The sequence below is a fragment of the Engystomops pustulosus genome, chromosome 3 (genome assembly GCF_040894005.1).
Source record: "Engystomops pustulosus chromosome 3, aEngPut4.maternal, whole genome shotgun sequence".
Classification (NCBI taxonomy): domain Eukaryota; kingdom Metazoa; phylum Chordata; class Amphibia; order Anura; family Leptodactylidae; genus Engystomops; species Engystomops pustulosus.
Genome location: NC_092413.1, coordinates 152,700,372 through 152,725,876, shown reverse-complemented (window position 1 = coordinate 152,725,876; position 25,505 = coordinate 152,700,372). Strand labels below are relative to the sequence as shown.

The window sequence follows — 25,505 nt, the reverse complement described above, 5'->3', positions numbered from 1 at the left end:
TGATTTTCAATACCAGTATACTTTTTCCATTGATAGACATGTGAGGGCTTGTTTATTTGTGCAGCGAATACCTTGCTTTTTACCTTACATTCTGCTGAGGATGGGAAAAACTCAAACATTTATTGCATAGTTTTTTTTTACGCTTTAAAGGAAATCTACCATTTGATTTGATGCATTATGGAGCAAACATACCTTGAGAATGCTATAGCTACACTGATGCAGGATTACATCTTGGTTAATCCTTAAGATGAATGGTTTTGCTGAAAAAACAATTTTAACATTCAGGACCCTGGGAAAGCTGGGTCAGCATGTAACACATTACACACGGGAGCTTGGAATTAAAAATGGCTGCTAGGTATCGTATAACTCAGCATTACTAATCAAGCACTAATCAACCTGAGCTGGGTCACTCAAACACAGCAGCTGGGGGATGGTGCAGCAATTGATTATTCTATCTGGCAGTGAGAAAACTGATTGTATCATCATCTCCTGCAGAGAGAAACTTTCCTGCTATGAGAAGCAGGAAAGCAAGTGCTGGAGCAGCCATAGAAGCCACAGAGGTTCATTATCATAATGTTATCTCTGTTTTATCAGCAAAACCACTCAGCACAGGGATTAACCAAGATATGGTCTTGCATCAGTGTAGCTACAGCATTCTCAAGGTGTTTGCTTCATAATACATCAAATCAAATAGTAGGTTTCCTTTAAGTTATTATTCCACATTCAGTAGGGCTTGTTATTTATGGGACAAATTGTACTTTTTAGTGGCAACATTGAATATTCCGTGTACTGGAAGTTCTATAAAATAGACAAAAAATTTATTTGCTGAGTTTTCTCATGAGCTCTGTTTTACAGATTTATTTGTGTACTTCAAATGACACTACCCCTTTATTCTTTGGGTTGGTACGATCATAGAGATACCAAACTTTTGTAGGTATTCTTGGGTTTTAGAAGATTTTAAGAAATGTAATCTTTTGTATAAAAAAAATTTACATTTTTCAAAATTCTGAGCCCAATAACTTTTGAATCCTTTGGTGTACAAACATATATAAGGTGTAATTTTTTGCTTAAACTTTCATTTATATTAATTATGGGGCTATTTGACAGTTATTTAAATATTTATGGATGAAAAAATTACAAAAAAGTGGCAATTTGGACATCTGGGCGCTATTTTCTGTCATGGCTGTCAATAATCTTTTAGATATTTTGGTAGAATGGGCATTTTGGGACATAGTGATACCTGAATGTACCCCCGCTGCACCACAACATTATAATGTGTTGTGGTGCGTGAAGTAGTATTATTTTATCAAGCCACAATATTAAGCTGAAATGATGGGAAAACTATGCGAGATGTTTTAGAACTTTATCTTGTCATGTCTGATTCATTTTCTAGGTGATAACCTTCAGACTGCTGTAACAGTTGGAAAGAAATCAGGAATGATACCTTCTACCAGTAACATTATTATGCTGGAGGCCTGTGAACCTGAGAAAAATGTACCTGCTTCAGTTACTTGGAAAACTTTGCCTGCCAGTGAAGAAAATATGAGCTTTATAATGGCCAAAGTATGATATAAACTTTTATCCTTTAAGTATCAGATAGGTTGGGGTCTAAGGCGTTTTCCTTAAAACGGTCTTCTTAGAACATATTTTTCTTATCATAGGTAGGGGGTCTGACATATAGCTCACTAGGTCACTGTAGTTATCCAGGCCTCTCTTAGCAAAGTTTCATTCAGGTCCACATTTCTTATGGAGAAAACATTTCATAATTATATTTCACAGGGATATTTAATAGATCTTCTCTGTGTTATAAAATACCAGTTCTAGTGTAATATCCCATACTACTCCAGCCCTGAACTGAATGTGAGAATACCTAATAAGACTGGTATTGGGCCCCATTCTTTTTAATATTTTTCTATTAATAACCTCATAGAATGTTTCACCTCTTCATGACCACTGTGTCAGATTTTGTCAACACAGCCTTCTAATAATATTCTGAAGAATATAACAGGAGATCGCATCCTGCTAGTGTAAGTGTCAGGCTGTGTTCTCAAAGCCCAGTCCCAGCACAAATAACCGAGATTGGAAAAACTTCAATCCTGGGTTTTCCACTCCATGGTCAAGTATGACATTTATGTGATCCGATCCATTCTGCAGCAGTCCCTGGGACAGGCCTGTTCCACGAGGCAGATGGGTCCTCTCTTCGCTAGGTTCTGCCTCCTGCAATACATGTGTATTGGAGGGCTTGAACAAGTGATCGGACAAATGTGGAAGTTCTGATAAAAAATGAATTTAAAAGATTTAATAAAATACCACTGATCACCCCAGTAATCGGGGAACTAGAATACAATGATAGGTTACTAAGCTTGGGATTATTCATCATAAAAAACATACAGCTGAGGGGAATGTTTATAACAAAATACATGAACAGGCAGTACAGGGATCTCTCTAAAGATCTTTTTATACCTAGGCCTGTGACCAGGACAAGGGGGCATCCTCTATACCTAGCAGAGAGGTGGTTCTATCATCGCCATAGACAACCTATGAGTTTGTGTAACTCTCTGCCACAGGAGGTTCTGACGATGGATACTTTGTATATGTTTAAAGGGGTTGTCGCACAAACCAAAGCTTCTACCAAAGTAAAAGATAGGGCCTAACTTGCTGATCGGTGGGGGTCTCAGTTATGAGATCCCCACAGATCACGAGAATGAGAGTCCAATCGGGTCCCTGCTCCATACATCTCAATGGAGTTGATGGAAATTGCTGAGCGCCGCAAAGAGATGAATGGAGCAGAATGGTCATGCGCAGCCGTCTGCTCCATTAATCTGAGGTACCTGGAACCCCATGGAACCCCTCGTTCTCATGATCAGTGGGGGTTTTATCACTGAGACCCCATCAATTAGCAAGTTAGGCCCTATCCTTTGGATAGGGCTTAAATTGGTTCGGGGGACAACCATTTTAAGAGAGGCCTGGATGCCTTTCATGAGAACAAAAATATGAAATGGGAATAAAAACATTTATTTAATCTTATAGGTTGGAATTGATGAGCCTGTGTCATTTTACTATGATACTTATGCTGACAAAAGGGGTCTTTGGATTCTTTGTCTATGCTTGATGTATCACTTTAATTGCTTTGGTGGAGTCTAACTGAATACTTTGTTGCAGAATGTCAATTTATGTTGCAATGCAGTAGTTCAATAGTTAAATGGTTGTAAAAACTGGATCTTGAGTATTTGTAAGTAACAGTGATATTTGCATCAATGTAAGTGAAGTTTACATGCTTGCAGAAATCACAGTAGGGGTTGTTGTACCAAATGATGTACTTATTGAAGTTTTTTATTTCAAAAGATCCTAAATTCTATATATAAACATCAACATATAGAGCAACCACCAAAACCATGCTGAGCAGGTTTTTGCTCACTCCTTGAAAACCTTTTTCGTTTGTTCTTTTTAACACAATATTTGCATTGAGTTTTCCTAATACAACAACACATGTGGTTAAACAAACATCTTAAGAATATGCTGATTATCTGGTTGTTGTCATAGGGAAGAGCCACCCACTGAAATCGGTATAGCCTCCTGTTGTGTTATCTCAGAATGAGGTTCAAACAGAACAAGAAGTTTTGAATCCCAAAGAATTTTACAATGTATTGTTCTTTTCCTGCATATATACTATATGAACCAAAATAGTAGGTCATCATTGCATTATCATATTCCTGATTTTTTTCATCTTTTTCTCCCAGAAGACACATATTGATACTGATAAAGCATGGATGAATAACCCTACTACCCTGGGAAACTATCACTTTGCAATGAATGGAAAGTCTTATCAAGTCTTAAATCAACATTTCCCCTATTTTCTGCAAAAAGTAAGTGTAGAATTATAGTTTTGTCTTAAATTTCTATATTTCCAACTTTTTAATTAAATGACTTAATAATGTACCCTACCGCTCAATTGACATTGAAAAGGTTTTTTTTTTTACATATTTCCTTTTTTTTTTTGCATTTCAAATTTTAATTTTCTCCTTCAACCTTTGCTTTTATCAAAGAACGTTCTCTTTACTGAAATTCCAGCATTGTAGACCTTTGACATTCTAGCTGTTTTATTTCACTGCATGCTTCCAGAACACCCTCTCACAGGTTGGATCGGCTTGATGGGCACTTTTTGAGTACCATACAGTCAAACTGCTCCCACAACAACTCAGATCTGGAGACTTTGCTGGCCACTCCATTACAGATAGAATACCAGCTGCCTGCTTCTTCCCTAAATAGTTTATGCATGATTTGGAGGTTTGCTTTGGGTCATTGTCCTGTTGTAGGATGAAATTGGCTCCAATCAAGCGCTGTTCACAGGGTATGGAAGAGCGTTGCCAAAGTGAGTGATAGCCTTCCTTATTCAAAATCCCTTTGACCTTGTACAAATCTCCCACTTTACCAGCACCAAAGCAACCCCAGACCATCACATGAGCTCCACCATGCTTGACACATGACTTCAGGCATTTTCCAGGATCTTTTCAGTTGTTCTGCGTCTCACAAATGTATTTCTGTGTTATCCAAACACCTCAAACAGATTTGTCTGACCATAAAACCCTTTTCCAATCTGTCAAATGTGTCCAATGTCTGTGTTCATTTGCCCATATTAATATTTTCCTTTTATTAGCCAGTCTCAGATATGGCTTTTTAACTCCTTAAAGATGTAGTGTTTTGTTGCTCATTCCTCGCCATCCCCATTGAAAAAAATGTAATCTAATGTAACAAGATAAAGATAAAGTTCCAAAACATCTTGAATAGTTTTTCCATAATTTTTAGCTTAATATTGTGGCTTGATAAAATAATACTACTTTAACCCTTTAAGGACCCAAGGTTTTTTTGCTCATTTCTTGCTCTCCACCTTCAAAAATCCTGCTTCCTTATTCCATTTTTTTAGGTGAAACTTTTTTTTACAATTTTTTAGACCCTAGAGGGTACATTAACCCTAGATGGTCTGATCGTTCCTAACATATACTGCAATACACCTCTGCTTTATTTACTGTAGTGAATCTGTAGAAGACAGACAGCCTCGGAACCAAGATGGCAGTGCCCATGCAGGTATAAGCAGTGGTGGTTTGCTATGCAGAAAACCCCACCTCTGCATGAAGAGAGCTAACCCCATGAGCATGTATGGTGCTGAGCATTAAGGGGTTAATATAAGCCTGGTCTGTAACAGGATTATATAGGGTTAGGAACCAACTCAATTGCATGTATTTAACAGAGACACAGACCTGGGGATTCGTGAATCGAGATAACAGAGCAACACAGGTTTAAGATTATATTTAATTGCCTTAAGGGCACACTAGACAAAAACTACTCAAAGCAGATATATAGATTCCATTCTTTGATATTTTTTCTTACGTTTAGTAAATTTGCAAAATAAAACCTTATGTGGGGAAAAATCTGGTTGATGGCTTGTTTTTTTCCGGGACATGTTGTACTTTCCACCAGTATCATTCTGCAGTAGATATGTTTTTTGATCACATTTTTTTGTGGGATGAAATAAGTAATGTGTTATGATTTTGACTTTTTTCACATTATATGTCTCTTCACATGTTAATGAGGCTTAAGTTAAGCTGACACCCCAATGCCAGCCCTGCTCCGATTTCGAGCTGAACCGGCATCAGCTCAGCATCCAATATATTAGATGCTGAGTGTGAAGTTACAGCACTCAGAGTCCGATATATATATTGAACACTGAGCACTAACAGGTTAATGACCCCAGTATTGCGTTTTTCTGGTGGTCTTGCAGGTACTTCTTCTGATGCAATGTCTTTCTATGAAGCCGCATTAGCAGAATATAGCAGATGATTGCATCCTGCTGTTAGCACTGGGCTGTGTCATTATATCCTACCACTGGCACTAACACACAGGATCAAAAAAGCTCTGATCCCGGGTGACTAACCCCTTAAACACCACAGAGATTAAATGTTAAAAACAAATGAAAAAAGCATGATTTTCCTTCCTCATTGCCTTCTCATTAGTGATGAGCGAGTATACTCGTCCGAGCTTGATGCTCGGTCGAGTATTAGCATACTCGGACCGGCTCGTTGCTCAGACGAGTATTTGCCCTGCTCGATAACGAGCATTTAATAAAAAAAAAAGAAGTGAAGAACAGTAAAAAATCCAATTAAAACTTTTAATTTAATCATTTAATTGAAGAAAACAGTGAAAGAACACAGTGCAGAATAGATTGCAGATGTTCGGGAACATCTGCGATCTGTTCCGGAGACACGCGTGCAGAACGGTGTTCTCCGCAATAGTATTTGAAGAACAATATGTGTGAAGAACACATTGCAGATGTTTGGCTACATCTGCAAGTTGTTCTCTACACATATTGTTCTTCAAATACTATTGCGGAGAACACCGTTCTGCACGTGTGTCTCCGGAGCAGATCGCAGATGTCCCGGAGACACGCGTGCAGAACGGTGTTCTCCGCAATAGTATTTGAAGAACAATATGTGTGAAGAACAACTTGCAGATGTTTCCAAACATCTGCAAGTTGTTCTTCACACATATTGATCTTCAAATACTATTGCGGAGAACACCGTTCTGCACGCGTGTCTCCGGAACAGATCGCAGATGTTCCCGTACATCTGCAACCTGTTCTGCACTGTGTTGATTTCAATGGGGCTCGTTACTCGAAATGAGCACTCAATCATTGGGAAATGTGCGGCTTGAGTAACGAGCACCCGAGCATTTTAGTGCTCGCTCATCTCTACTTCTCATCTGTCTTTTGAGAGACTAAGTATGTAAACAAGGAAGCATTTTGCATCTGTTCTACCTTGAAAGGCAGCTCAGTATACATCAATGTATGACTTACAAGAAGACTATGGCTAAAATATGACATTATGTGGGAAAATGGACCCCCAACTGGTAGAATGGAGGCAAGTTTTCCTTATACACCTTGGAAAACAGATTTTTATATATTCTTCCCAAAGTTTCTTGTAGCCACTTGTGCTATTTACTGATGCAAAGTTTGTTGAAAAGTTTTTTTTTAATTGAAAACATTCAATTATTGGATTAAAATATAAGATTTTAATCCACTGTGTAGTAAAAAAAAATGTTGTTTTTTTAATTGTTGGATATTTCATTGTAACTAGATTTGAATCTACTCAAACTCTGGGTATTATAAAAGAACTATAGGATACAACATTAGTGAAAACTTTTAGGTCACGTCAAATTGTTTCATTATTATTACTATTGAAATTAGTATCGGACCCAAAGTTTCTACTGAAGTTTGTACTCCATTAGAAGTTCTGGTCCAGATTCATCTTAAAGGAAACCCACCACTTCTGATGCGCGCAGCGCCGAAGCTACCTCGGGGATGTAAATCAAAATGTGTTTAAACCGCGATATAGCGGTTTAAAACACTAGTTAAGGTAAGCTCCGGCACCAGCTCACCCTGAGCTGGTGCCCGGTGTTTACATCTCATACCTACCATCAGAAGTGGTAGGTTTCCTTTAACCTCCTTCTCTCGCCGTTAACACCCATTATTGGTGTTGGTATCCATTGTGGCAGTTGGCAAAGCCGCTAGTGGTATGTAAATAAATGCTGGACTGAGGACACCGCTATTTTAGGAAGGATCATTGCTGCACCATGATGTCATTGGGAGCAACGACCCTTTCTACAATGACGGTGCATTGGCGCCAGCTTGATAGTGTCAGTGCAGACGCAGCCACAGTGATTTACTGGTGGATTGGTTTTACTGGTGGTGGTACCTGAACCTAGACCCAAAATTATATTTCAAATTCAGAATTTTCACTGGTTCACTCATCCGAAGTTATTATTTTATAATATATACTGTATATATGCCTTACATTTAATGTGGTTAATTTTTTTAAAGATATTATTAAATGGAACCATTTTTGCAAGGATGACTCCAAAACAAAAATCAAGTTTAATTGAAGAGCTTCAAAAGTTAGAGTAAGTTCAAAAGAAAGTATTCTTACTGTTACTTAAAAGGTTGCAAGCATCACATTAACCCAAATGTCTTTCTTTTTAGTTACTTTGTTGGCATGTGCGGAGATGGAGCCAATGATTGTGGGGTAAGGAAATTTTAGCCAAAAAAAGTATTTGATCTGAAAAATTGTCACTACGCAAACACAGGAGGGCAACCATCTACATCAATATAAATTATACAGACTTTCATGAAATCCATACATTTCTACACCATATATTTATAAACAGGTTTTATCTTTTCAACTGTACGGAAATTCACCTACTTGCCCTTTTTTTAGAAAAGTACTGGCAGACACTTTCAATGCAAAAACCATGTATAATTCTAAAAACCGAATATATACATAAAACATCATAAGATGATCAAAGGTAAATGAACAATCCCCCAAAAATGTATGAAGTACTTTACTACAACTTACAGTGAAGAATACTAATGTATGAAAGAGAAACCAACTGTGTTTACTGTTAGGACATTGGCGCTACTGTGTAGAGACATTGTGCACATGTCAGCAGGTTGGAAATATTAAAGTATATATATAATTTGAGATAAGTTTTAATATGTCTGATGGAGTGCAAGTATTTTTGCAATATGCTTTGTTAAGAAAATGCTTTAGTTTGTATAAAATTAGCTGTAGAGTCCCCTTAGTAACAGCTTTTGTCTCTCAAAAGAGAAATCTGTATTCCAGCTTGTATAGTATGTGTCTCATACACACAAAAATTACCTGATAAGCTATCTGTTTATGGATCTGTTTGTAGATAATTTATCTGTTTATGGGCTTGTGCAAAAATGTCTGTGCTATGTTGACTATAATTTCTAATTTCCAATATGTGATTTTAATTAAGGCAGTTAGGATGTTACTAGTTCAGAACAGGATATAACAGATATTATGGTGATTCTTGATTATTATAGAAAAGTAATAATTTAATTATTACTATTACTCACAGGCACTTAATAAGGCTCATGCTGGAATTTCACTCTCTGAATTAGAAGCATCTGTGGCCTCTCCATTTACATCCAAAATTCCAAATATTAAATGTGTTCCATTACTCATCAAGTAAGTTTTAGAAAGAAGACAATGGGGGTCATTTACTAAGGGCCCGATTCGCGCTTTCCCGTCGTGTTACCCGAATATTTCCGATTTGCGCCGATTTTTCCTGAATTGCCCCAGGATTTTGGTGCACGCGATCGGTTTATGGCGCATCGGCGCCGGCATGCACGTGGGGGCATGCACGGGGGGCGTGGCCGAACGAAAACCCGACGGATTCGGAAAAACCGCTGCATTTTTTAAAAAAAGTGTCGCTGGACACGCGCTTACCTTCACCCAGCAATAGATCGTGGACTCCGGCGGACCTCAGCGGACTTCAGCGCAGCAGCGCCACCTGGTGGACGTCGGAGGAACTGCCTTAGTGAATTGCTGGAAGACCGGAATCCACCGCAGAGAACGCGCCGCTGGATCGCGAATGGACCGGGTCAGTAAATCTGCCCCACTGTATTGCATTACTGTATGTATCAACTTATTATTTATCTAAATTAAGAATTATACATTTTGTATACTTACATCCCCTCAAAGTCTTGGTTAACATAATACACAATGGTGTACTATATACAAAAAAGGATAAAGATAGGACAAGCAATGCTCTGCAAAGCATTGTGATAATGCCTTATTTAGGGTAAAATATTAATTTCTTATTAATAAGGATGAATATACAGTCTTTTTGGACTAATGCCAGCATCATCAATTATATGATTTCTGGCAAAGAAATTACAAGCACTATTGAAAATTATTGTTAAATACCACCACCTCACTCAATACCTTAAACATTTGGAAAGTTAAACACATTTTGCTAGCTGTGTAAAGGGACAGTGCACCTACAAATAATTTATATGGTATGTTATTAATATAATATGCCTCAATAATTACATTTTATGAATAACAAAAATATTTTTTTCCCTGCAGGGAGGGTCGGAATACTCTTATTACAACATTTTCCATCTTCAAATTCTTGACCATGTTTCAGTTCATTGGGATTGTTTGCATATTGTTTCTTTTTTGGGTATGAAATTGTACTTTTTTTACCTCTGTCCCACATGTATTACCTGCAAATCTTTGTAGCTTTGGAGTATCCATAATTTTAAAGATAACAGGAAGAAAGGGTAGTACAAAGGTGCTGAAATGTTAAAGTTGTTTAGAAGTGGTAAAATACAACATTGAAGTCACTGCATTTCAGCGTTCATAAAGCAGCTGCAATTCTTTTTTCTGGCGGCTCCTGGAGTCACAATTGCAAGGTTTTCTTGATTGTTTTTGACTATATAAACTTTCTATAAATTGGTTAATGATGATTGTGTGTAGGGGTTATTTAATGCAAATAAGACGTATGTACTACTACAGTTTTTGTAATGACTGTTGTCTTTTGAAGGGTGTGAATTAGTTGATGGTAGCTTTGTAAAAAAAAATGTATGACACGTGTTTGTATGCATTTTTTCTTAGAAACAAACACTTCTTGGAAACTACCAATATCTCATGCATGACTTGGTTATCAACATCACTGTAACTCTGACTAGTAAGAATATTCTTATCTATTATTTAGAATTGTTGTTCCTATACTATGTGTGGACTGAAATATTGAATGAAAAATTGTAGCAAATTTTCATTTTTAAGTTCACAAATGATTGTTTTTTTTTATTCCTCTAGTGAGTTTAAACCACCCAGCCCCAAAGTTGGCTCCTTATAGACCATCCGGACAACTTCTTACTCCTCCTTTATTACTTTCCATTTTTATGCATCTCACTTTTACTGTGATTGTCCAGAGCACAGCTTTCTTTCTGCTTCAACAGCAGCCATGGTTCAATGAAACGGATGTCTTCAGGTAAATTTGTTGACTTAAGTCCCTAGTAATGATAACAATTCTGAAATGTATGATGATGAAATTAAGAAGTACTGGAAATTTGACTTTTTTCTAGTAACTCAGCATTATAACAGTATAGGGGTCATTTATCTTTCTTTTTCTTCCTGTTTTATCTGTCTTTTTCACGCCTTACTGGGGACATTTTGAAATGTCTGCCAGACATTAGTTTTTTCGTCGGTAAGACACATTTATCTTCTATTCCAGATGCTCAAAATGTCGCAAATGACATTTATCATTTATCATTTTATTTTAAAAAAAAAACTCCAGACGAAACCATACTTAAGGAAAACTTCAAAAATGGAAATAAGTGACTTGAGACATTTGTATGATATTTTTGAGGTATTTGTAACAAATGTTAAAAAGAGATCTGCAAAAAAGAAACCCATTTAACACAAGGAAAAACTGAGAATGATAAATTACCAAGGAAGCAGACGGAAAAATGACGGGGAAAAAACTAGCAAACAGAGATAAAGATAAATTAACCCCTATGTGTTTTGAAACTGGATTCTACAGTGCACCATGACGTATCACAGGCTAAGCTATCTCCATACACGGCAGATGTCTAACACCTGCTTCCAACTATTGCGGTTGGTGCTGGAACCAATCACGGCGGTTTATCTGCTGAGTGCTATGGTCGAACCATGGCCTACAGGGATAATGATCTCCAATAAGCTTCCAATGACAGGCTATTAGAGAAATCAGCAGTAAACTTATTAAATACTGCAATTGAGTTGTATTTTAGTATATAGTATAAGTGATCAGACCCTCCAGGCTGTCTGAAATAATAGTAAAAAAAAAAGATAAAAAAATATAATATGATAAAAAAGTAAAAGTTTAAATCCACTTTCCATATATTAAAATGAATAAAATGAATAAAAACCCTTAACATGTTAGAACCAGCATTTTTGGAAGTGGCAATACTGAATAATGAAAATATGAAAAAGATTATTCCCAGCATGAAACTCAGTAACGGAAAATGGCACCTAAATATCTGAATCACCACTTTTTTGCCATTTTCCCATCCATAAATATTTGAATGAAAAATTATCAAACTTTCATATAAGTCCCAAATTGATATAAATTAAACCAACAGCACTTACTGTAAAAAATTGCACATTATATAGGTTGGTACACCAAAGCGTGAAAAAATTATTGGCATTAGAATCTGGCAAAATGGCATTTTTTTGCACAAAGGATTTAAAAAATTTTTTATCTATTAAAAACGGATACATCTACATAAATTTTGTTTCCCTGTGATTGTACCCACTGAAAGAAGAAAGGGGAGGTGCCATTTAGAGTGCACAGAGAAAGCTGTAAAAATAGGGGCCACAGAAAATGTTATAAATGCGTTTTTGTCAATTTCACTGCACTTGGAATTTTTTAGCCAGCTTTCCAGGAATAATAAGTGCATGGAATAATAAGTGGCACCACTAAAAAGTAAAATTTCTCTCACAAATAACAAGCCTTCTCTGTAAATGGTAAAATAAAACAGAAATGCCAAAACGAGTTAAAATCTGAAAAAAGTTTAGAACATGATTAAAATAATATGAGATCACAAAATTTAAGTAATAGGTTACGCGTTTCATATCATAATAGACCTCACTCATGCCTGCCATATATTGCTTGCAATACAAAGTAAGCCCACAACAGAACACTATTGCAATTTCTGTTTCCTTCCCCACAGTGCATGTCTGCCATTGAACTACAGCTCTGCAAATGTTACAGTGAGAGAACATAGATACGCAGAGAACTTTTTCACAACAACAATGTTTTACATAACTGGCTTCCATGAAATTGTTGTAGAAGTTGTGTTTGCCAAAGGGAGGCCATTCCGACAACCTCTATATACCAACTGTAAGTGGAAATGAATATTGAATTTAGTATGTATATTTGTGAATATATCTGTTTTTTGTGAAAAACAGTAAAATAGTGTCTATCATTTTCCCAAGTTTAAAATAAGTACCTGAATGAAATGCTAAAAATGTTGTCATCTGAGTTAATTTGTTTTCTCATGAATGGTCTACACAGATTTGGTACTTTGAAACCTTTCTATATACCATGTATCCATTGTTTCAGTTTTTTTATCCTTAAATCAGGGACAATCAGGAGCAGCATAGAATACATGTTGACCATTTGTTAGTTTATTGTGTGATTTTATGAACCCAACCTTTATTGTATTATGTGTATGTCACATTTGTCAATAAGTAAATGTTGACTGTGATATTTCAAAGGTTTATTGCACCTGGATTACAGTTTTAATTCCTGGGCTGACTTTAATATAGGAATAGGTACAACGCCTTGCACCTGGATTGTAATATTGTGCAATATAATAGCTAAACTACCCATTTTCAGTGATGGTTCTGTCCATTTCTATATGTCAAAATTAGGTCATTTTGATCAGAAACATTTAAATTCAGATGTTTTTTGCTATATTTTAGAGTCATTGACTGAACGATTCATAGCTAATATGTTGTTCAGGGTGAAGAACTATATGATTTTATATATTGTAGAGTAGTTAGTCAAAGCCCATTACCGCAAATCATCCTAAAACACAGTTACTCAGAAAACGTATCTGCTACTTTTATACGTCAATGAATGATTGGAGAATGTGACAAAGTAACAATAGATTCTGTGCTTTGTGAGGGGCATTTTGGTATAATGAGGATCCCACAATTTCCTTTATGGCATCTGTAAATAAAATATCAAAACAACCTTAATTTAAGGGTATAGATATCATGGAGAACAGATCAGCCACCAACATGTGATAATAATTTACTGTAAGGGAATGGAGTGGAAACACCTGACTGCTGGGTAATACTAATAATCTTTATTCATATAGCACCATCAAATTCAGTAGCGCTACAGATAAAATGAAACATTAAAGAGTAATAACACAGTCATATGAAACAATAAGAGTGAGGGCCCTGCTCACCAGAGCTTATAGTCTATGAAGATGAAGAGGTGGCACAAGGGGTATAAGAGCTTGTATAATGGTCCAGCCATTCTTTACAAGGAAACACAATTAAAATATTTGAATAAATGCTGCTGAAACCAGTCATTAGCTGCCATCTTATTTACATATCCAAGGTAAACAAATCAAGCAACGTAATTATTTTACCAATATGATTTTTGCTCTGCATTTATGGTGACATCCATCTGACATTGAAAGTAAAATATACTTTAGAAATTATTGTAAATTTTAATGATAATATATTATTTTATTTTCAGATCTGCTGTCAATTATGATTGCAATTCAAATTGCAGTTTATTTGTTTGTCATGTTTGCTGATATTGAAACATTATATACTATTATGGAGGTAACGTTAACGATAATGTATGTCAAACATACATTTATCATTTCAATATTATTTTCTGTTACTTATGTCTATATAAATGGTAAAAACTCAAATTTGATTTCATTTAGTTTAGATTTTATTCAATAATGACATATGTTTGGATTTTCCCTTAGGAGTAGCCAATGTGTCATCTATAATGTATTATTTACATGTATATATACACTCACCGGCCACTTTATTAGGTACACCTGTCCAACTGCTCGTTAACACTTAATTTCTAATCAGCCAATCACATGGCGGCAATTCAGTGCATTTAGGCATGTAGACATGGTCAAGACAATCTCCTGCAGTTCAAACCGAGCATCAGTATGGGGAAGAAAGGTGATTTGAGTGCCTTTAAACGTGGCATGGTTGTTGGTGCCAGAAGGGCTGGTCTGAGTATTTCAGAAACTGCTGATCTACTGGGATTTTCACACACAACCATCTCTAGGGTTTACAGAGAATGGTCCGAAAAAGAAAAAACATCCAGTGAGCGGCAGTTCTGTGGGCGGAAATGCCTTGTTGATGCCAGAGGTCAGAGGAGAATGGGCAGACTGGTTTGAGCTGATAGAAAGGCAACAGTGACTCAAATCGCCACCCGTTACAACCAAGGTAGGCAGAAGAGCATCTCTGAACGCACAGTACGTCGAACTTTGAGGCAGATGGGTTACAGCAGCAGAAGACCACACCGGGTGCCACTCCTTTCAGCTAAGAACAGGAAACTGAGGCTACAATTTGCACATGCGCATCGAAATTGGACAGTAGAAGATTGGAAAAACGTTGCCTGGTCTGATGAGTCTCGATTTCTGCTGCGACATTCGGATGGTAGGGTCAGAATTTGGCGTCAACAACATGAAAGCATGGATCCATCCTGCCTTGTATCAACGGTTCAGGCTGATGGTGGTGGTGTCATGGTGTGGGGAATATTTTCTTGGCACTCTTTGGGCCCCTTGGTACCAATTGAGCATCGTTGCAACGCCACAGCCTACCTGAGTATTGTTGTTGACCATGTCCATTCCTTTATGACCACAATGTACCCAACATCTGATGGCTACTTTCAGCAGGATAATGCGCTATGTCATAAAGCTGGAATCATCTCAGACTGGTTTCTTGAACATGACAATGAGTTCACTGTACTCAAATGGCCTCCACAGTCACCAGATCTCAATCCAATAGAGCATCTTTGGGATGTGGTGGAACGGGAGAGTCGCATCATGGATGTGCAGCCGACAAATCTGAGGCAACTGTGTGATGCCATCATGTCAATATGAACCAAAATCTCTGAGGAATACTTCCAGCACCTTGTTGGATCTATGCCACGAAGAATTGAGGCAGTTCTGAAGGCAAAAGGGGGTCCAACCCGTTACTAGCATGGTGTACCTAATAAAGTTGGACCAATTCATTACAGTTTTGATAAAGGCAAAGAAATCCTTTAACAGGCAGCAATACCTACCATACGCAAGGATGACTCTAATAGAGCCCTATGTCTTATCACTGCGTGACAAATTTTACAAATTATAATAATCCAAAGAAAATCATATAATTTTGTCACATGGAGTATGAACAAATATAGGCAAATGCCATTTTCTTTTATAATGTTTTTTTAATAATTACTATTTTTAACCTGTGTAAAGATAAATAGTCTTTGAAAAACCAAAAGCTTTTAGACACACACACATTTGGATATGGGATGGGAATTTTTTTAGTGGACCTCATGTGGTATAAAAATAACAAAGAACTCATTCTTATCTAACCGTTTGCCTTCCCTCCAATGGGGTACCACCCATTTACACAAATAAACGCAATGACACTCTCAGCTCTAACTTTATATTCATTTTAGAATTAATCATATTATCATTCATTATGTTTATTGTTATTTATTAGTTGTTATTATTGAACTATCTTTGTTATTCATTTCTTTGCCTTTTCTTGTACCCTTTAGCTGGTGTGTACCCCATATTACTGGAGAGTCTACATCTTAATTATGGTTCTTGTGCTCTTTATTGTATCATATATTGCAGAGGTAAATATTTCCTATGTTGTTATTCATCAACCCCTTATCATAGTCATACAGGAATAACTTCATTACATAATATTACAATAGGCAGTAAAACATTTACAGTAGGTACTTCTAATGTAATGGGAAAAGGAATGAAAATTACATTTCAATGTTTATGTGATAGCAGTTGCCTGTGTATGTATATGTATTAGTGAGATGTGTGGTTCTGAAGATCTAAAAGTGAACCTGTAGCCTTGAAAATGCTCTGTAATCTACAGGCAACAAGTTGAAGAAGGGGGAGATAAGCACATAAGATAAGTGAGAATTAACTAAAGTTGCCAGATAGCTCTACCCTGATGACACTAGGCTGATCAGGTTTTCACCACAAAACTTTATGTTTTAGTGTACATGCCAATACCTGAATAAAAGTTTATTTGCACATTGGCATTTTGAGAAATGCTATTAAAAACGGTTCCCCATGAAAAGTAAAATAGAGAGACGACAGCTCTCAAATACAGCGGTCTCTTCTTCCCTACTAGAAACTGCACCTAAGGATAAGTGATCAATTTCTAACACCCACAATCAACATATATATCAATGTGCCCACTGAGTTTAATGATGTTTTACATGTATTTGCCACAGTACTATAGCTAATATATTAAAGTGTGCAGCCAACTATTAGCACAGGTCATGTACTGTATGAACAATTCATGAATATTGGGCAAGTTATGTCCATATATACTCGTATATAAGCCGAGTTTTTCAGCACAAAAAATATGCTGAAAAACCTCACCTCGACTTATACACAAGTCAATTTTTTAAAAACGTACATACTCACCCTCCGGCGCCCCCCATGCTCAGCTCGGCTTCCCGATGTCCGTGCGACTCCTCTTATGTCTTCCCCACGGCTCCTCTTCTTTCTTTTGTCTTCTGTAACAGCCAGCAGATACACGGCCATGTTTTCATAGTCTGTACCTGTTACAGAAAACTGAAGAAAGAGGGCTGGCAGGCCGTATACTACAGCGGGCAGGCTGGCTGTATACTACAGGGGGCTGAAAGGCTGTATACTACATGGAGGCTGTCTGTATACTACAGGGGCAGGCTGGCTATATACTACAGGGGGCTGGTTGGTTATATACTACAGGGTCAGACTGGCTAAAAGCTTGGTTCGTCTTTATTAGAAGTGATAGACAATATTTAGGTTCATAGGTAGTGACGCGTTTCGGGATGACCCTTCATCAGACCAATATTGTGTTAGCCGGGCAGGGGATGTGCAGCGGCTGTAAAAAAAAATATAGTACAGGGGGCATGCTGGCTGTATTCTACAGGGGGCAGGCTGGCTTTATACTATAGGGGTCTGGCAGGCTATATACTATTGGGGGCTGCTGGCTGCATACTACATGGGGGCTGGCTGGCTGCATACTACAGGGGGCAGGCTGGCTGTACACTACAGGGAGCAGGCTGGCTGTATACTACTGGGGGTGGCTAGCTGTATACTACAGGGGACTGGCTGGCTGTATACTGCAGGGAGCAGGCTGTATACTGCAGGGGGCTGACTGGCTGTATACTAAATGGAGGCTGGCTGTATACTACAGGGGCAGGCTGGCTATATACTACAGGGGGCTGGTTGGTTATATACTACAGGGGCAGACTGGCTATATAGTACAGGGGGCATGTTGGCTGTATTCTACAGGGGGCAGGCTGACTTTATACTATAGGGGTCTGGAAGGCTGTATACTATTGGGGGCTGCTGGCTGCATACTACATGGGGGCTGGCTGGCTGCATACTACAGGGGGCAGGCTGGCTGTACACTACAGGGAGCAGGCTGGCTGTATACTACTGGGGGTGGCTAGCTGTATACTACAGGGGACTGGCTGGCTGTATACTGCAGGGAGCAGGCTGTATACTGCAGGGGGCTGGCTGGCTGTATACTACATGGAGGCTGGCTGTATACTACAGGGGCAGGCTGGCTATATACTAGAGGGGGCTGGTTGGTTATATACTACAGGGGCAGACTGGCTATATAGTACAGGGGGCATGCTAGCTGTATTCTACAGGGGGCAGGCTGGCTTTATACTATAGGGGTCTGGCAGGCTATATACTTTTGGGGGCTGCTGGCTGCATACTACATGTGGGCTGGCTGGCGGCATACTACAGGGGGCAGGCTGGATGTATACTACTGGGGGTGACTAGCTGTATACTACAGGGGACTGGCTGGCTGTATACTGCAGGGAGCAGGCTGTATACTGCAGGGGGCTGGCTGGCTATATACTACTGGGGGCTTGCTGGATATATACTGGGGGGGGGGCTGTGACCAATGCATTTCCCACACTCAGCTTATACTTGAGTCAATAGGTTTTGGTGGTAAAATTAGGGGCCTCGGCTTATACTCGATTGGCTTATACTCTAGTATATATGTTAAGTGTATGCTGATTATGAGGTGCCAATTTCAAGCAGGGATCTCTGCAACTGAAAATCTGTTCCGTACATCTCAAAGTGATGTTTTGCAGTGTTTAGGTTCAGAAGTTTATTTAACAAAGATGTTGTTATCATTTTCTAGTGTAAATTTTACTTTTTAGCACAGCACTGGTAAAGATATATGGCTAAGTGACTAAAAGATGTATTTTCTTGGTTATTTTCATTCCAGTCAATTAACACTTCTTTTATTAAGACATATCACTTTTATTATTGTGCCATCTTAATTTACTTCTAATGTGATTAATTATTTGTTTTTATATTCTTTAATTTCCAGATGTGGTTTATTGAAAACAGAAAACTTTGGCTCTGGTTAAAGACTATGTTTACCTACAAATCAAAGAGTCAGTACAGAAGGTTGCAAAGAAAACTTCAGAAAGATCCAGAATGGCCTCCAGAGGACAGAACAGACTATGCCATCCAGTGTGTCTCTGTAGAGGACCCCCAAAATTGCACTGCATCAAATAATGAACACAAACCTGAAGAAGCAATACAGCAAGCCAGAAAATAAATGAAACTTCTTTTTACAATTGGCATTTCTGGAGATTTTGTCATGTTATTGACTAGAGCAATTTTTACAATTTTGACATTTACAAATAAAACCGAAATTACAGCAAAATGAATATTAATAAACCCCAACTAACCATATATTTTCTGAAGGCAGACACTTGCCCCATTTTTAAAATTGCATTAAACAGTTTTTAGACACAGCAATTTTGATTGAAAATTTTAAATTGTATAAAAAATAAATTAAATTCGATTTTGATGGTAAATAATGTGCTCAAAACAGAAAATATTTACCTGCATGTGACTAAATCATAATAAAATCACTAAAACTGAAATATCTAAATATCTGATTCTCAGCTGGAAATTTTAAGAAAATTACAACCTGCAAAATATAGTAATAAAACAGTAAAAAAAAGTAAAGGCCTTCCTAAAACCTTTATATTTTTGAAAGCAGACAACCAGTTGATTTGCCTTGATTAACAGTTGACATCCTGTACCACCCTCATGTAGCTTTGTGACAAACTGTCAGATTTATATGTACCACAATATGTACCAACCCGGGGCAATTCAGGGGAAATCGGCGCAAATTGGAAAAATTTGGGTAACACGTCGGGAAAACGCGAATCGGGCCCTTAGGAAATGACCCCCATTGAATCCACCGGGTGGCGCCAAATTCTTTTTGCAAAAAGTAGCACTGAGCTTCACATAGATTTAGTATTATTGTATGCTTCCTTACACAACGATAACCCAAATAAAAACCTATATATCCAAAAACCAAGCTAATGAGATAACAAAAGTCCCTTTTAGATTGTATTGTCTACACAATAATGGAACCCTCTATGCTTCATAAGAATTTGAGTAAGAACACCGTAACATAGGCATAAATAATGAAGGGATGGCGTGAAATAAAAACTTTATTCAGGAACGTGTGTGTTTTTCTTGTTACATATCACTTTATGGACATGTTCTGGGTCGAGGTGTTAATATGTAGCCATATTAGGCAGAGAGAATGTTCATTATTTTGCTCAATTTTCGTTAAAAATTATCATGAAATATAAGGCAACCGGAGAGAAAGTGTTTTCTGAGATTGTTCTGGATAGGAGAGGGTTGAAAACAAGAACATTAGTTGATATTATTTATCACTTATAAAAATGATTTGGCAGCAGCTCCTGTGTGCAGCATCCTCCAAATTCTCCATGTAGCCTTCTGGCTAAAAATCTTGAAGGGGGCACACTTTAAAGGGCTATATCTTTGGCTCTGTGGCACCTAGGAACTCACTTTTTTCCTATATAAAAGGATAATCTTCTCTTTCATAATAATCTAAATTTTTGTTTCTTGTTGTCAGGAAACCAGAGATATCGGGGCAGATTTATCAAGCTGTCTGAAAGTCAGAATATTTCTAGTATTTCTAATATTTCTAATATTTCGCCTATGGCAACCAATCACAGCTCAGCTTTCATTTATTAGTGCTCATGAATATTTTAAAGGGATGCTGTCATTGGTTGCCATGGGCAACTAGAAATATTCTGACTTTCAGACAGCTTGATAAATATGCCCCATTAACTGTTAAAGTGCAGTTGAGAGTGGTTTTAAATATAAAAATCGCACTGAAATACCGAAATTCTTAATTTAAACATAAATATCTCTGGTTCCCTGACACCTAGAAACACAATTTTAGATTCATTTGAAAGAAGAGATTCTCCTTGTAGGAAAAAAGAAGTATGTTTCTAGGTGCCACAGCCAATGTTATAGTCCTCTGAAGTGAGGACATATCACATACATCCTTGGCTATGCAGAGGATGTATGAGATATGTCCCCGGCAGGGAAACGGTTAATAGACTGTGTTGTATATAAATAATCCTCATTAGATAATATATTTGAAAATAATTACAGAGAAACATGGTGGTTTTCAGATTACAAACACTTTCCTGTTTAAATTGATTGACTCCGATTTAGCTTTTCATTTATTCTTATAGGTATATTATTGTTTTTCATTTATTCCACTTCTTTTTTACGGCAACCTGTGTTACTTATCCTGAATTGAAAATTGGAGATTATTTAATGGGTATTTCCAGCTAGAAAAATTATAGAAGAGGACATAATTAGATTTTTTGTTTTACTTTTTAAAATTTGGTCCCTTGCTTTTTGTAAAAAAATAAGAAATATTTTCCACATCCAACATGCATATCATTATATAAAAAGGTGATTAACAGTTAGAGCTTCAGTGGTTACTATGATCTCCTGAATTGCAGAGGGCTGAGATGTAATGCTAGCAACACATAACTTTATGGTTATATACGTCCTTAACAAATCAAAGCTAAGGTAGGGCACATCTATATTTTCAAACATAAAGAATTGTTTCATAATGAAGAAATCCCAATTCAAACATTATAAAATTATATGGATGTAAATATGCAAATTAAGCAGATGCAACAAAACCCAGCGGAATCTCTCCAACATGGCTGTTCATCCAGGATGAAGATCTCACCAAAATGAGAATTCAAAGAAATATTCAACAATGCACAAGATGCATCCAGTGGGTGCTGTCACCAATCAGAACCAATAGAACCACTAGTTTGCATGCTAAAATAAATATCTTAAAATCTGTTTTTGAGGTTGGATCAATCCATTCAACATGATTAATAAATATATTTTCTTACTTCCAAATAGTGGATTTAATGGATTAGTGGCAGCATTAGCTATGCCCAAGATCAGGGAAGTAAGAAGACTCATGTGCCCAATGGGGCACATACCCTAATCAACCTATCAGTATGTTTTATTGGAGTGTGGGAGCAAACCCAGGGGACCCGGAGGGAACCCACACAAACACGGAGAGAACATACAAACTCTTTGCAGATGTTGACCCTTATGGGGACTTTTCTATTAAAGGCTGCAGGCATGTGGAGACTTACTATATAACTATTGATGCTCTACTGAGGGATCCTGGGATATATGCAAATACATTTTCCAGGATGCCTAAGGAAAACATTGCCTTTCGGCTACCTTATAAGTAAGACCCCTTAACATCAAGCAGGACTTTTTCAGAAAGCCTAACGACATAATATAGGTAAAACCAAACCAACAGCCAATATATTTACATATTTCCCAGCTATGTCTAAAGAAAGAGCAATTCTGAAACCATAAGCTCATTGTAAATAAATCCAAATCCATTCATATATAGATATGCTTTATTTGTAGAAATTTATAATATAGCATTTTAAATAGAGTAGAAGATTATTACAATGCAGGTGATATGATATTAGTTGGCGATAGAAAAAAAAATCCAAAATATATACATAACATTCAAATACATTCATTAGTTGTAAAGTCTGACAGTATTACATTATAGTAAAGCAAAAACAAGCGATCAGATTTTGGTGCATCAGGGCTGGCTTTCATGCAACAGAAATTGGGGGGGAGGACTCGGTTTAGCGAGTCGTCGGATGATGTACTTACATGCACCAGGAAGAAGAAGGTGAACTCCGGCAGACCTGACCGGGGACACACTGGTAGTGAATCGCAGTCATTCTCGTCGGCGAACGCACCTGTGGATCGTGCAGGGATTGGTAAGTAAATAAGTAAATCTGCCCCAAAGAGTTTACCAAATGTTCTATGTAGATAAAGCATGCAGAGCATTTCTAGTGTAGCAACTTTATTACAGTCATATGAAAAAGTTTGTTATACACAAGAGATGGACCAGCACTGCCCAACAGTAACCACTGATCAAAACATGCCAAAATATATAATCAAAAGCCACAAAAAGAACAGAGGCATGAAAAATGGATCAAACAAATAATATCTTTATTAATAGAAAAATACAACACAAAACATGCTTAAATATTTTTTTAGGAATAAATTATAAACAATTATCAAACAATGTCTATAGTAATGAATCATAATATAAATTAAACTGGAAGAACCATGCACTGAGAAGTAGATAGATGGATGGAGAGCCAATAGGAGAAAATTCGATCATGGATGCGAAGATAAATCCCATTTTTCTGAGACAACCAATACAAGAGAAGAAGATCATAGGCCAAATCTAAACTGGTGGGAAGTAAGGACATCTAGTAAACAAGGGATTACAAAATAATAGAAATACCCAACCTGTATTAATTTAAGTATGCGCCAAAAACTATTGAGGCAGTGGGCGGTAAGCGGTAAGTTGTGAAATGTGACCCCAGATTGTGAAATGTGGGTGTATATATTCACCTGTAATTCTTTTTGTGGCTTTTGATATGAAAAAGTTTGGGCCCCCCATTAATCTTTTTTAGTTATCCAAATTTAGTTTTTTGCAACAGCTATTTCAGTTTGATATATCTAATAACTGATGGACACAGTAATATTTCAGGATTGAAATGAGGTTTGTACTAACAGAAAATGTGCAATATGCATTAAAACAAAATTTGACAGATGCAAAAGTATGGGCACCGTTATCATTTGCTTGATTCGAATAAACCTACTTTGTACTGACTTACTAAAGCACTAAATTGGTTTGGTTACCTCATTGAGCTCTGATCTTCATAGCCAGGGGTATCCTATCATAAGAAAAGGTATTTGAGGTGGCCACTTGCAAGTTGTTCTATTTGAATCTATTTGTTCTAAGTGGCATCATGGGCTCCTCAAAACAACTCTTAAATGATCTGAAAACAAAGATTGTTCAACATAGTTGCTCAGGGGAAGGATACAAAAAGTTGTCTCAGAGATTTAACCTGTCAATTTCCACTGTGAGGAACATAGTAAGGAAATGGAAGACGATAGGGACAGTTCTTGTTAAGTCCAAAAATTGCAGGCCAAGAAAAATATCAGAAAGGCAGAGAAAAAAAAAGGTGAGAACAGTCAAGGACAATCCACAGACTACCTCCAAAGACCTGCAGCATCATCTTGCTGCAGATGGTGTCACTGTGCATCGGTCAACAATACAGCGCACTCTGCACAAGGAGAAGCTGTATGGGAGAGTGATGTGAAAGAAGCCATTTCTGCAGGCACGCCACAAACAGAGTCTCCTGCAAAAGCACATTTGGACAAGCCAGTTTAATTTTGGAAGAAGGTCCTGTGGACTGATGAAGCAAAGATTGAGTTGTTTAGTCATACAAAAAGGGTTTATGCATGGTGGCCAAAAAACACAGCATTCCAAGAAAAACATTTGCTACCCACTGTAAAATTTGGTGGACGTTCCATCATGCTTTGGGGCTGTGTGGCCAATGCCAGCACCAGAAATCTTGTTAAAGTTGAGGGTCGCATGGATTCCTCTCAGTATCAGCAGATTCTTGAGAAAAATGTTCAAGAATCAGTGACGAAGTTGAAGTTACGCCAGGGATTAATATTTCAGCAAGACAATGATCCAAAACCCGCACCAAATCTACCCAGGCATTCATGCAGAGGAGCAAGTACAATGTTCTGGAATGGCCATCCCAGTCCCGAGACCTGAATATCATTGAACATCTGTGGGATGATTTGAAGCGGGCTGTCCATGCTTGGCGACCATCAAACTTAACTGAACTGAAATCGTTTTGGAAAGAGGAATGGTCAAAAATACCTTCCTCCCGGATCCAGGAACTCATTGAAAGCTACAGGAAACGACTAGAGGCTGTTATTTTTGCAAAAGGAGGATCTACTAAATATTAATGCCACTTTTCTGTTGAGGTGCCCATACTTTTGCACCTGTCAAATTTTGTTTGAATACATATTGCACATGTTTGCAATTTCACTGTGTTTTTCCCTCGCATATAACAGACGTGAAAAGGACTGAGGTCTATCGTTTTTATGGCAATAGATGTGTGAAAAACGCATTGCACTTGCATTGGACTTGTATGTGTCTCCATAGACTTGTATGGTGCGTTTTTCATCGTTATCACCCTTTGTAAATTCAAAGGATTATAAACTATATAATGAACAAATGATAAAGAATCTGCAACAGTTAGAAAATACGATTATGTAAACTAAAACAAAGACATTTCAAAGGGATTTAAATGACTATTCAACAGGGACAGTCTATGAATGGAAGGATAGAAAACATCATAGGCGATTAAAATAAATTCTCAAATATAAAAAAAAACAAAATGCAGACTCTGATGTTTGCTGTCATGCATCTTTTACCCCATCAGAAGCAGAGACTGAAAACTTAGATATTTCAGATAGTGATCACATTAAAGAGGTTTTCCCACGAAAGAAAATTCTCACATCTCAATCCCCTAGTGATGCGACTTCTCCTGTTACCCCGGCTTGTCTACTGGCAGCTGATACAAGGCTCAGACTCTCGATTCCTGACAAGTATGATGGGGACCCCAAGCTC

At 37.4% G+C, this 25,505-nt stretch overlaps 1 protein-coding gene across 1 annotated transcript in view; it reads left to right on the top strand.

The window, feature by feature from the left end:
- Positions 1-19,545, top strand: part of LOC140122119 (probable cation-transporting ATPase 13A5) — a 49,431-nt gene extending 29,886 nt beyond the window's left edge. The window contains exons 19-30 of the mRNA XM_072142607.1: positions 1,394-1,563; positions 3,741-3,866; positions 7,874-7,953; positions 8,033-8,075; positions 8,932-9,041; positions 9,945-10,041; positions 10,476-10,548; positions 10,680-10,854; positions 12,578-12,747; positions 14,122-14,210; positions 16,171-16,251; positions 18,981-19,545. Coding sequence (XP_071998708.1) covers positions 1,394-1,563; positions 3,741-3,866; positions 7,874-7,953; positions 8,033-8,075; positions 8,932-9,041; positions 9,945-10,041; positions 10,476-10,548; positions 10,680-10,854; positions 12,578-12,747; positions 14,122-14,210; positions 16,171-16,251; positions 18,981-19,214 — 1,448 coding nt within the window. The 3' untranslated portion in view covers positions 19,215-19,545. The remainder of the gene's footprint in view (positions 1-1,393; positions 1,564-3,740; positions 3,867-7,873; positions 7,954-8,032; positions 8,076-8,931; positions 9,042-9,944; positions 10,042-10,475; positions 10,549-10,679; positions 10,855-12,577; positions 12,748-14,121; positions 14,211-16,170; positions 16,252-18,980) is intronic.
- The last annotated feature ends 5,960 nt before the right edge of the window (positions 19,546-25,505 follow it).